The sequence below is a fragment of the Oikopleura dioica genome, chromosome 2, assembly GCF_907165135.1.
Source record: "Oikopleura dioica chromosome 2, OKI2018_I68_1.0, whole genome shotgun sequence".
Lineage (NCBI taxonomy): Eukaryota > Metazoa > Chordata > Appendicularia > Copelata > Oikopleuridae > Oikopleura > Oikopleura dioica.
In genome coordinates this window covers 1612390-1624948 of record NC_137292.1, presented here as the reverse complement: position 1 = coordinate 1624948, position 12559 = coordinate 1612390, and the positions used below count along the sequence as shown (strand labels likewise).

The following is a 12559-nucleotide window of genomic DNA, read 5'->3' as shown; positions in this document are numbered from 1 at the left end:
CAAAATTTGCCATTGTCCGGAAGGTTTTGGTGGCGACTATTGCGAGCATGGATCTTGCCAAGTAACGGGTTGCAGCGACCATGGCGACTGCGAGCTTGATGGGGGGATTTACAAATGCAAATGTCAGGAGGGCTGGTACGGTTCAGAATGCCAGTCTGATAATTCCTGCTTTGAAAATCACTGCAAAAATGATGAAGTTTGTTTTCTCCATCAAAATGGCAATGCTGAATGTCGTCCTAACGACATTGGATTCAAGAATAAAAAAGATAAGGTACTAGCATTATTTCGAATTCAACGATCGTAAAAATTTTACGGTAAAATCTTTTCTTAGAAATATGCATATTGCGGACTTCGGAGTGAAAACATGCTCGTTTATGATGGACACCATGAAATAAAATTCTACGCGACGGAAAAGAAACATCGATACATTATCGAGACTCATGGCTGCAACAGAGAAGCTGGTTGTGTTGCCGCTTATAAAAAAGGAAAAGCTAATGAATACAAAAAAATAAATAGAAACTTACATTGAATAGCTTCATGAAAGATCAAACAAACGAAAGTGTTGTCAACCACAAAAAACTCGCTGACTTAGATTCTGATAAATTTGGCTACATCTGGTTCTTTGATTTTTATAAAAAGAGTGATAGCAAAGAATACTACTTTATAAGACCAGATGAAAAAACGAAATATGGTATTCCAAAAATTTATTTTTCAAAAAATAAAATATATTTTAAGCCTGGTACGCTGACAAAAGCGATGACATAACTCTCGAAGAATATTCCGACAGCAGGGGTGGTCCTTCCGACCGATTAGTATGGCAAATAATATGATTTTCACTGTTTTAAAATTTAGAATTTTTAACTTGTCAATTTATTTAGCACCATAAATAAAAAAAGCAGCAGTATTTTGTACCATTCTATGTTCAATAATAATCATCTCCACCGCCGCCTGCATCATAGTCGTTGCCAAATGTATCGCCTGAAAGTGGCATTTAGAACGAATGGTTTTTAATCGAGCTTGAAACCTGCGTCATCGACCTGGCAGTACATTTTCATCTCATATTCTAAATCAGCAGTCTCATTTACTCCATTGTCTAGCACGTCAACATTGTCAAGTCCCATGATTGCTGTTTCTTCGACGTCATCGACGCCCATGTCGATTGATATATCCCGCTAAAAGGAAAATAATGCTCTTGCATTCCGTTATTTTTGGTCGTTTACCTGGCACATGAATTCCAAATCGGCCTCATCATATTCACTCGGGTCTCTGCTCGGCTCCGTGACCACAACGGTTCTGTAGATTTGCTCGGGCTGACACAGTTGCGGTTGCCTCGCACCTTCGTTATTTTCAGTCCAACCAAAGCAGCATAAAAGCGTCGAGTCGAACAATCCCCATTTTTTATATTCATTCCGGCACCGGCATATTCGACTAAAAATTTTCATCAAAATTATTCACCGAAATTTCTATTTCAATTTTATTAGCTATATTTTCATGTTTCACAAAAGCGAATATTTATTTTTAGTTTTTTGTCTGTCAGACTTTCAACTCTTTTTTCCAAAATTGATCGATTTCATTATTCCTTCGAAAAAATTATTAAACGACCTTCAAACTAATTGGCAATTAACGATTCTCATTAAATTATCTGTCGATAAACCGTCACTTACTGTAATATCCCGTGACATTTCCAGACAAGACAGCCCCTGTACAATTCTTCATTGATCATTTCTTTCCCCTGTTCTTTCTTCTCACTCATTTTCTTTTTTCTGTCTGCTAGCGATCTTGCGCCATTTTAAAATTCTCTTTTTTTTCTTCGTTTTCGCTTGGTTGATGATTGAAAAATAAAATAATGGAGGAGTGTGCTAGCGGAGTCGACTATCAATCCAATATCGATCCGGGCTCTTGGAGATCTTCTCAGTTTATTAATTTTGCTTTTAACTTAGCTGGAATCGGCTCAAGCCGCGGCTCAGCGGATTCAATTATTTGCACCTTCGAAGAGGGATGATTTATATTCATGTTTTCATCCGGGCCACTTTTCGCGGATTACACCAATCTCGGGCGGTTTTTAACGAGCGCGAACTGTAATAATTTGCTAAATAGTCGGTAGCAGCAGGATACTTTGAATAGTCAATGCGCTCTGGCTCGGCATATGCCAGATAGTATATTATATGTTTAACAAGGGTATCTATTCAGATCCCACCAATATTACTTTGAATAATTAAGCTGAATTTCTCATCATAATCTCTTTATATCAGTAATTTCTCTAACAACAGTGACTGTAGTTCATTTTCGAAGCAAAAAAGAAGCCTCCCAGTTTCAATTTATATAATGAAAAAGAAATCCCTTTTCCTGGAAAAGTGGTTTATCCAAAAATCAGCGCTAAAAAGGCAAAAGTCTGGGCTCATTCAAATGAGCACCACAAAGACGAAAGAGCACCCCGCCGTCAAAGGGATGAAAACAATTCAATTTAGTGACATTGAAGGGTTTATAAATCATTCATTCTATTTTTCGGCAATTGTATTCTTAATTCTCAAAATTATTGTTATTTTATTTCGGATTTCGCGCTTTGAACAATTTTCAAATAAAAAATGGCTTTTTTACATCCTGTCGTAATATTTTCTTGCGAAATGTCGTCTGAGCGAGCAAAATAGAGCCATTAAAGTCCGCATTAACGAGCCAATCTTCCATATCTTCTCATCAAGAAGTTAAACGAGTTCGGCATTTTTTTCTAATTTACCAAGATGAAGGAAGAGACAAAATTGAAACTCAAAAATTGGATCGTTTTATGTTGGGCGACCTTTGATCTTCTGTAAGTACCTTTTTACCTATCAAGTCAGTAAATTCTTAGCTTCCACGCTGTCCTCGTTTTTGCATGGATAGGGTTCGCGCCCAAAAAATCTATCTTTTGATAGACAATTCGTATTGTTTTCAAATTTTTACAGGTTAAATATATCTACATTACAGGGAAACCGTAGATGCTTCCCAAAATTTTTTTATCAATTAATGATCAGAAAACTCTACTGATCATCCCCTTCTTTGAAATTTTAAATTTTGGGCTGACTAAGATGCTCAACCCATTTTATGCCATTTTTGGGGCTTATTTTCTCTTCAACCCTTTTTAGTTCTGAAAAATTTTAAAAGAAAATATTCCTTATTTGCCCTTTTCTATCATATATCTGAAATAAACTGCTCGAAATCTGAAAATTGAAATTGTACAAGTTCGAAGAAGAAATGCGAAATTACAATAAGCACTTCCAGCGAATTCTTGGAGCAGTAGCTGATTATGCTTACAAAGAACTTGTCAAAGTTGGAGTCAAATGCCATCCAGGAATGGGTCGAAATAATCAAGGACGGAAAAAAAATTTAAATTAATCGTCGAAAGTTAACTCAAAATTTGGTTGAAGTACTGATGACCTCTTTGTAGCTTCTGCTGCGTTTTATCTGTTCCCGGATTTCGAAATTTGCCGAGCAAAGCTTCTTGAGAAAAGCTGCAAGACCGGCCAAGATATGTGCGATCTTCTTTTCGAAGAAGAGAAAGTCGCCTTGATGCCTGGTGGCTCGACTTTTCTTAGGCCGGAAGAGGAGCTAACTTCTCGACTTTGTTACATTGGTTTCGTTAAGTTAAATTTAAAATGACGATTGTTTTTTTCAGATTTCAACGGAGGCGATGCCATGAAAGCATCAGAAAAAATTGGCTTGGAAAAATCGCTCCCGGAAGATTTTGTTGAAAAAGAAGTCAAAACAATGTTTGATGCGATTCAAAAACTTTGCAATTTTGTCAAACGTTATTCTTAAAGAATGAAAATAAATTCTCTTCCAAAAATCTTTATGTGAAAATTGCGACAGAAAACGTGGATGAAGACAAGTTCTATAGTCTGTATCTCCTGCGATTCCGGATTAGTCATGCCATGACTTTGAGATATATTACTACACTTGAAACTTTTCAGAATATGTCAATTTATGCTTCCGATACATTCGGTCCGTGACAAGATCTGTCACTCTAGCTAAGGGGGAAATATAAGTTCAGATTTGAAAGTCAATTTTTTGAAATTTTATTTAGCTCTTGCTCGCCATCAGTCTCGCTTTTACTGATAGTATTTAAAGAGCAAAAATATAATGGAACGATAAAATATCGTTATGAGAATTACAATACTTGTTATCTTTGCATTCGCTTATGCCGGGATTATTCAACAACAAAGTAATCAAAGATCGCGGCAAGTGAGTTAACTTTCTAAGAATCCGCATTCACCAGCAGACTGAAGGAATACATTTTATAAAAAAATCATGGTTCCTTCATCTTTATTTGAGGGTTAACCTTAAACATATAACAACGTTTTATATTTAGTTTGCCTTACATCGATGGATAAAGCAAATGATCGTTTTTCGTTACATGCGGAAAAAACTCAAAGAGATACTTGACCGTCGTAAATCCGGCATGGTACCTGATGCAGAGACTATCCAACAACCAGCAGAACCAACAACGACAAAGCCACCAACTGATTCACCCACGGAAGCACCATTTCAACCATCAACAGAGCCATCATTTGAGCCGCCGAAGACGCCAACGACAGAGCCACCAACAGATCCGCCAACAACTGAACCTCCGACGCAGCAATCAACTGTACCACCGACAGAACAACCTACTGAACCACCGACAGACCCACCTACTGAATCACCAACTGAACCAGCAACAGAACCGCCTACTGAACCAGCGACAGAGCCACCTACTGAACCAGCGACAGAGCCACCTACTGAGCCACCGACAGGACCACCAACTGAACCAGCGACAGAGTCGCCTATGGAACCCGCGACAGAGCTACCAACTGAACCAGCGACAGAGCCACCTACTGAACCACCGACAGAGCCACCTACTGAACCACCGACAGAACCACCAACTGCTTCAGCGACAGAGCAACCTAGGGAATCACCGACAGAACCACAAACTCAGCCACCGACAGAGCAACCAACTGAACCACCAACAGAGCCATCAACTGAACCGCTAACCGAGGAACCAATTGTTCAACCAACAGAGGAATCAACTGAACCAGGCACAACATCAACTAAGGCACAAACAACTTCTGCCTCGGAGTTTAAGCCCCTGACTGAAATTCTCACTGTCGACCTCGACAGCTGCACCAACAACGTCAACTTTCCTTCCGGCAATATAACAGAGACAGGGGAAATGTCGAGGATTGTCGGTGGTGTCGCAGCTAGTGAGAACTCGTGGCCTTGGATAACTCGACTTTTCTTACGAGAAACGATTGGTAGCGGAGGTGGACGTGGATGCGGTGGCACTATCATCCACAACAATTGGGTGTTGAGTGCTGCACATTGCTGCGAGGACATGGTGGAGATCTACGCGACATTTGGTGATATCGATTCTGACACTTATGACTCAGACCAGTATTTTCTCCGATCAACCGAATTTTACAACCACCCAGAATATGGCAACATGTCAGACGGCACTGGAGCTAACTCAGATTGGTGTCTGATCAAATTTGACAATAATATCATTGCTGCAGACCCAGAAAAAAAAACAAGAATCGCTTGTCTTCCAGACGCTGAGCCGGATCACGGGGAAGCGTGTTGGACCGCTGGATGGGGCCTTACGTCTCCTGGTAAGAGATCGAAAAACATAATTATTTTTTTCATTTAATAAGGAGGAACGACTGGATCTGACGAACTAGTATCTGTTGGAGTTAACATAATGAGCCAAGAATACTGCACCAACAAAAGTAAGTCTTTTTGAGAGCTTTTCATCCGTGAGATTAATATTTTTAAGGTTATTATGGAAAAATCTTGAGGTTGGTCGCGGACGATATTTGCGTTGGTGTCCCCGATCTCAACGGTGACAATATTACTGATGGCGGCAAGAGTCCGTGCCAGGGTGACTCTGGTGGACCCCTTATTTGTCCGATCAACGGTCGAGCCACGCTTAGTGGTGTTGTTTCTAGGGGATTCATATGTGCTGCAGAAGGATTTCCTGCTATTTACTCGTCTGTTTTTGTCGCCAAATCCTGGATTCATGAGACAGTCACCAATTATTAAAAAATCGGTGCCGTTTATGAAATTATTATAATTCTTATAAGAGGAAAACTCCCTCTTGAATTGTCCAAATAAAGTTCGAGTCTCTTAGTTGAAAATAATTCTTCGATAATTAAATAACATTCTCAACAAGAATGGAGTCTTTTTTATATATCTAATAAAGCAGTAAACCATCGCTTTCAGCTGAATTTCTTGTCAGCCATCTTAACATATGACCCCGTTTCACCTTTATTTATGAATTATAAGGGGTGGCGGGCAGCCCGGTTCTGCAGTCAGATTTTTTAATTGATATTATTTGGACTTCCTCAATGTCAGCACGTTTAACAAGGTTTGCATTTATGTTGTGACTTGTAATAATCTTGAATTTCGAGCACTTAATTTTTGGGCGCGAACCCTATGCATGGAGTACCTTCGACGAAATCTACTCCAAAAGTGGTTTCTTCGCTGATGAGTGTCAAGAAAACCAGCCTTGCCCAAGCCAAACCGCACAACTTGGCAAGATCGTGTCACTTTCAGGCGCCCTTGGAGGAGTTTTTCTGATGATTGCCGGCTTATTAAGTGACAATCTTGGCTTTGGCTTAGGCCTTCATATCTTTAAATCCTCTGTTACTGTCGGGTACATTCTTCTAGCTGTTGCAGAGCCAGGCGTGTCGGATAACTTGCTCTACGGATGGACCATTCAATACGGATCAGCAATCTCAATGTTTTTATTCTACCTTCAACTTCCGCGACTTTTCAATATGACGAGCCTAACGATTTCCGCTCTTTTGCTTTGCATGGCTTTGCGGGAATGATGGTCTTGTCCACAATTTTTTCACTCCTCTTCATGCCTTGGTACAATTTGGAATCGAAGGATTCTTTTACGAGTCTAATAGAAACGGTTTTAAGGAGGTAGTCCTCGGTTTTGAGAAAATCGGAATTTTCAAATTTTCTTTCCAGATTTTAAAAGCTCGATAAAAGAGCTGCAAAGTTTGTGTTGATCAGTTTTTTAAAAAGCCAGAGGAAAGCCCCCAAAATCGCACTTGAAAAGTGAGATTTTGATGAAAAATTTGAAAAACTCGAAAATTTGTGACTTTTTCATCGAAAGTTATTGCCTTATTTTTATTTATGATGGTCTCTAGAAGATAAAAATGATAAATAGTATTTCTTGTGTAAAGGTTATATAAGATAAACCTTCTTTCAAAAACTCATTTTTTCAAGTTTTTGAGACTCAAGGTTTGATCGATTGTATTACAAAATGATTTTTTTTGAATTTTCAAATTTTCTTATATGGCAACTTTAGACCAGCGTATAAGCTTTCAAAAATATTTACGGTTCGAATTCGCGATTGAGTTTTGGTGGTTCTACGCGTGTTCAAAAATAGGTCAAAATGACGATTTTGGCAGAGATATGTTAGTAGGGTGGCACGCAAAAAATTCAGCTTTTGATATAAAAGAGCTAGATATCTCATTTTCGGATATGTTGGAGATACCCGAGTGGGCAGACGACGGATTGAGTTGGCCCACTCCGCACGTGGGGCCAAGGCACAGGAGGTGTCAAGCCGAGAGTCAATAGATGCAAGGGACCACGCCGCCGGGGCGAACTCCTGCAGAGTACGGTTCCGGGCAAAGTTTGGAGCAAGTCCCGGTGTGGGACCTTCAGTAAACAGAATCAAAGGTCACATTGAGCGCGAGATCAGGATCAAGCTCATCTCCGGATAAGACCTTAAAGTGAAGATAAAGACGACCAAAAATAAAATTTGATGAAACTACGCCATAGACGGTAATCAGGGGCGTAGAATCCGAATCTTTGGTCGAAAAAGACTTTTAATGTCAAATGAGCCAAGGGCAGGAATCTTTACAACAATTACTGCCCTTTTTCTGCCTTCTGTTTGAGTCTTTAGCTGCAAGTTATATGTCGCAACTGTCTTTTTAATTTTCAAATCGGAAGCAATTAAGATTGACAAACTTTTATCAAGCAGCTGATAGAACAAATAACTAATTAAGGAAAAGATTTAATAAAAGAACTTCAAAAAAATGACGCTCAGGATCCAGAAAATACTAGATAACCAAGGGCAGTAATCTTTACAACAAATACTGCTCTCATAAGAAATGAGCCTCTCCGGAACTAGGAAATACTTTCAGAAATTAAGGGCAGTAATTGTTCTAAAGATTACTGCCCGTGGCTTATTTGTCATTAAAAGTCTTTTTCGATCAAAGATTCGGATTCTACGCCCCTGATTACCCTATTGGGCGTAGTTTCATCAAATTCTATTTTTCGGTCATCTATATCTTCATTTTTAGGGCTGATCCGAGGATGAGCTTGATCCTAATCTCGGGCTCAATGTGACCCTTGATTCTGTTTACTCAAGGTCTCACACCGAGACTTGCTCCAAACTTGGCCCCGAACTGGACTCTGCAGGAGTTCGCATCGGCGGCGTGGTCCCTTGCATCTATTGACTCTCGGCTTGACACCTTCTGTGCCTTAGCCCCACGTGCGGAGTGGGCCAACTCAATCCGTGTTTCCCCACCCGAGTGTCCAAACGAGCCTAAAATTTTTTCTCTATCTGCAGGCGGTCAGAAAATAGCTTTTCGAGTACTAAAAAATAGTACTTTCTGAGGTCGCACAAAATTTCTTTTTTCAGATTCGGAATTTCCACCGTCCTATTATATCTAAAAATGATCCCTATACGATATATGATGCCAAAGTTGATTTTTTTTTGCGCGCCACCCTATATGTAGGGTAAACTTACAAAAAATCAACTTTTTAATGGATGGTCGTGGGAGGCTAAAAATTTGTAACACATGTGTCCAAGACACATGGATGACATTTTCGAAAGAAAAATTTCCCAATGATCACGTGGTAAATTTCTAGCACCATTTAAACTCACCGAAAATACCATTTTCCGAACGCACCGAGCTATGAGGACGAAAGTACTCTCAATCGATGCGCCTTGAAATTCTGATCATCTTGGAAGAAAAAAATTTAGTGCTAGGGTTTCTGATCGATCAGGAATCGCCCGGAGGACCTTCATTTAATACTGGTGGAAGACAAAATCTTGCTGGAAGAAGAATAATTTTAAAACATTTTCGAGCATATAAATATAATTGTAAAAAAATAATTTAATGGAATTTCCTTGATCACATGACACCTTGGAGGACCCCCGGAGGACTCACCCTGCTGGAAGACCAAGCGTGAAAAACTTAGCATATAGGCTAGTAAATTGCTTTCTAACTCCTTACGCGATTAATTAAATTTTCTTTTGTGGAGTGGCAACTCTAGACCTCGGAGAGTCTTTTTTAAAACAGAAGTTTTTATCCTCCTTGATAAGCCCAAATTTGTGTGAGCGTTGTTCAAAAAGTGCCGAAATCCCAAAAAGCGAGGACGACCTCCTTAATGAAAACTAAATACTGAATTTTTTATATTTTAATTGACAAAAGAATAATTGAAAAACCCTCCTTGATGCTGTTTTCAAAGAAAAATTGCCGCTTATCGAGAAAGATCGAGAAGAAAATGATGAAATCATAGAAGACTCTTCTTGCAAAGGGTTCTTTTCGAAGATGAGAGTTTTACTCAATCCAAATTGGTTTTCAGCACTTTTCGCTTTTTCAAGCGGCAAATTGATAATTACCAATCTTTTAGCCCTAATGAGCCAAGTTATCGGTACAGTAGTTAAAATTCTGCAGTCAACAAAATAATCGATCAATTATAGAACAGAATCGACAGTTGATCGAGGAGTCTGGTTCCACCCTCGCGGGTTGTTTAATGATCATTTACGGCATCATCGTAACCTTCACAAAGGGTAAATTTTCCAAGACAGCAAGAGGGGACGAAGAAGGTGACGAAGAGGGAAGAAACTGGGACCTTGGATGCCTTGAAGCTAAGCATTTGGATTTCTGGCGTTTTTCGAGCTCTCGTAAGTCAACTTTGCAGTTCAATAATTGATCAAATTTTTAGCCTCTGATTTTGAATTTGCCATTTGCTTTTGGGATTGGACCGAAGTGGTTTCTTGGCCTTGATGAAAAGCGGAAACAGAAGCTTCGGAAATTGCCTGTGTGAATATTATTCAATAAAAAGCATGATTTTGTATGAAAATTTATTCAGGGAGAAAAATGCTTCCACTCGGCCAAGTTGAGCATTTTTCGTCCACAAATCCCAAATTCAGGGTTCTTCTTAAAAAATGCATATTTACAGTCAGCGGCTTACTTCTTCAAAGTCGCAAATCTGATGTTTCGAATTAAAATTAATTTTCTGGAATAGATCGACTCCTAGTTACTCGCTCTATTCGAGAAGCATCGAATTCGCATTCGTCGTTTGAATTTTTCAGCGATGGTGTTTTTCTTGGCGAATTCGATTAAACCCCACAAGTTCCGTGGTTTTTCACTTCGTGGCCGGGGCAGCAGGCGAGTTTTCTTGGATCGTAGGTTTTGTTCAAGCAGCATTTTCGGAGGGATTCTCCTTGATTTCGGTTCGAGACGAATCTAGAAAAAGATGGCTACTTAAAGTACTCAAATAGAGAACAGCGATTTTTTCTGGACACAATAAAAGCATTTTTTCTTTAGTTTTTAAATAGATATTAATTCAAATAGCCGATGATAGAAATAGTTCAACTTTAAAAGCAAGTAGTTCCCGGTCATCAGGTTCTATCTTGGAAAATTTACTTAAAATCTACTTAAGGGTACTACCTTCGATTTCCCCAACTTTAGCCTTGAATAACCCTTTACATGGCATGGATAGCGGGTATCATATGGCCTCTAAAAGTTAAACTATCTTAGATCTTTAATCTGTCAGAGGCGTTTTTGAATAGCTCAATAGAAAGTCGGCTAATTTCTCGCTTAAAAATATCATTGTTGCAAAAATAGACTGAATAAACGGCGAAATAGCTCGAAAAGTAGCTTGAAAACTCAGCCTGATTTTATTTTTTATATGTAAATTGAACCTTCATCTTAAAAATGACAGAAGGTTTTCTTGATTGAAAAAAGAAAAATACCAAAATTAATTTTTTGAAAATTGTGTCTCTATGATTTTGCTAAAATTGAGCATTTTTCAAAATTTGGCGACGCATTTTTGTCTCTAGAAGCTAAAATATCTTAGTTCAAGAATTAATGATCTTACCATAATCCTCATCTTGTTCTAAGCTTCAAATCGAGCCCTTATTTGAAAGTATCGGACACCAAAATTTTTTTCGGAAAAAATTCTTTCTAGTACAGAAATAAATTAAAACTCTTATTATTATGAAAACGGTTGACTTTATGAATGAAACGTTCGAACCTTTTTTGGTCAAAATTTTATGAGGAATTCATTTCCGATGAAAAATTTAACATAACCGGTCATTGGGGTAATCGACGGTAGTACCCTTAATTCAAGTTAAAATCAATTTAAAGACTGTTATTTATGATACTTACGGAAATCTGTTCGGATAAACACCACAGCAACTTGTCTCCGTCGCATGGCTGGTGGAAATGCTTCTTGAATCAGCTCTACAAAATTGGATCAATCAGTATTTCTTGCGCTTATGAATCATAAGTTATGATCCTTACTTTTTGCAAGCTTGCTCCGGCTCAAATCCAAAATCTCGTCTGTTCAAAGGATTCAAGGTCATTTCATGAAGAGCGAGATCTTCGGCGAGTTTTTTGTCGCACTCACAGTGATTTCGACGGCAACTTCCTTCTTGATTCAGGCATGTGATCGTCTTTCTTCCATCATCGTTTATTTTACCTAAAAGTAGGGGTTTTCGTTTGACGTGGATTATTGTATACCTTCGAAGCGATAGGGCACCCAAGCTGGGCAATCGTTGTAGTCATTGTCCATGCATTTGTGGCACTGCTGGTACGCCTTGCAAGCTCTATCTGCTCCATCGATAGTGTTGCCACTTCCACCTAAAACAGATTTCTCACCGTTTCGGAAGCACCAGCAGCCGTATTTGTACACTTTCTCGAAGTTCGGATCGCTGAATAACCAATTTAAACGAAAAGCAAGTCCAAAAACGATTTACGCTTGGAGAAACATCGTCATTTTCATAATCACTTCTAGTTTCTTTGCATTCGCTTGTTCTTCGCTGCCGATTTCTCCTAGAAAAAGGGATATTTTGAAGAAAAAAAAATTTGGGGTAAATCAAACCTGTTTTTCCAGAGTTAATCGAGCTGAGTCCAGCGCCAGGCTCGCGATTCCTGTCTGAAATCGTCACTTCTTTGGCAATGGTCGCCTGTCGAATTTTTTGAACAATCGGCGAGTCGCTATATTTATTGATGTTGAATCCTTCTAGCCGCCCTTGGAAGTCTATAGACTGGCTTATCAACAATCCCGCTTTCTGAGCTCTTAATTTTTCTTTCGAAAAGCCTTGCCTGACATTTTTTCAGAGGGAGATTCTACATAATTTGTGGCAATTCCGTATTCATTCACAATGATGGGTTCCATAACTTTCTCTTTGCGCTTTCTTTTGTCTTTCTTCTCACGACGGTTTTTCTTTGGACGATTTTGGAGTCGATTTTGGGATGATGCGAAGAGATTTTTATTTTGCTGATTTTGGTTTTATCAA

The 12559-nt window shown here is 39.0% G+C and overlaps 4 protein-coding genes and 1 long non-coding RNA gene across 5 annotated transcripts; 3 read left to right on the top strand and 2 right to left on the bottom strand.

Moving 5' to 3' along the window:
• Window positions 1-881: 881 nt before the first annotated feature.
• On the bottom strand, window positions 882-1976 carry LOC145700028 (uncharacterized). Its single transcript, XM_081777292.1, has 4 exons — window positions 1665-1976; window positions 1221-1428; window positions 1025-1172; window positions 882-978 (listed from the first exon to the last, which is right to left on the bottom strand). Exons 1-4 carry the CDS (start codon window positions 1751-1753, stop codon window positions 923-925), a joined length of 501 nt encoding a protein of 166 aa, XP_081633418.1. The 5' UTR covers window positions 1754-1976; the 3' UTR covers window positions 882-922.
• A 687-nt stretch (window positions 1977-2663) lies between these two features.
• On the top strand, window positions 2664-3768 carry LOC145699331 (uncharacterized). Its single transcript, XR_014134001.1, has 3 exons — window positions 2664-2806; window positions 2846-3607; window positions 3650-3768. It is a non-coding gene; the product is annotated as an uncharacterized LOC145699331 (long non-coding RNA).
• An 877-nt stretch (window positions 3769-4645) lies between these two features.
• On the top strand, window positions 4646-5653 carry LOC145697540 (chymotrypsin-like elastase family member 2A). Its single transcript, XM_081774764.1, has one exon. The coding sequence runs from the start codon at window positions 4796-4798 to the stop codon at window positions 5651-5653; it is 858 nt and encodes a 285-aa protein (XP_081630890.1). The 5' UTR covers window positions 4646-4795.
• Window positions 5654-5662: 9 nt separating this feature from the next.
• LOC145700239 (clotting factor G beta subunit-like) lies at window positions 5663-6092 on the top strand. The gene is made up of 2 exons (XM_081777492.1): window positions 5663-5732; window positions 5780-6092. Exons 1-2 carry the CDS (start codon window positions 5705-5707, stop codon window positions 6043-6045), a joined length of 294 nt encoding a protein of 97 aa, XP_081633618.1. The 5' UTR covers window positions 5663-5704; the 3' UTR covers window positions 6046-6092.
• A 3985-nt stretch (window positions 6093-10077) lies between these two features.
• Window positions 10078-12536, bottom strand: LOC145697395 (uncharacterized). The gene is made up of 7 exons (XM_081774589.1): window positions 12366-12536; window positions 12142-12300; window positions 12017-12092; window positions 11781-11971; window positions 11562-11739; window positions 11427-11501; window positions 10078-10502 (listed from the first exon to the last, which is right to left on the bottom strand). Exons 1-7 carry the CDS (start codon window positions 12436-12438, stop codon window positions 10376-10378), a joined length of 879 nt encoding a protein of 292 aa, XP_081630715.1. The 5' UTR covers window positions 12439-12536; the 3' UTR covers window positions 10078-10375.
• Window positions 12537-12559: the final 23 nt, after the last annotated feature.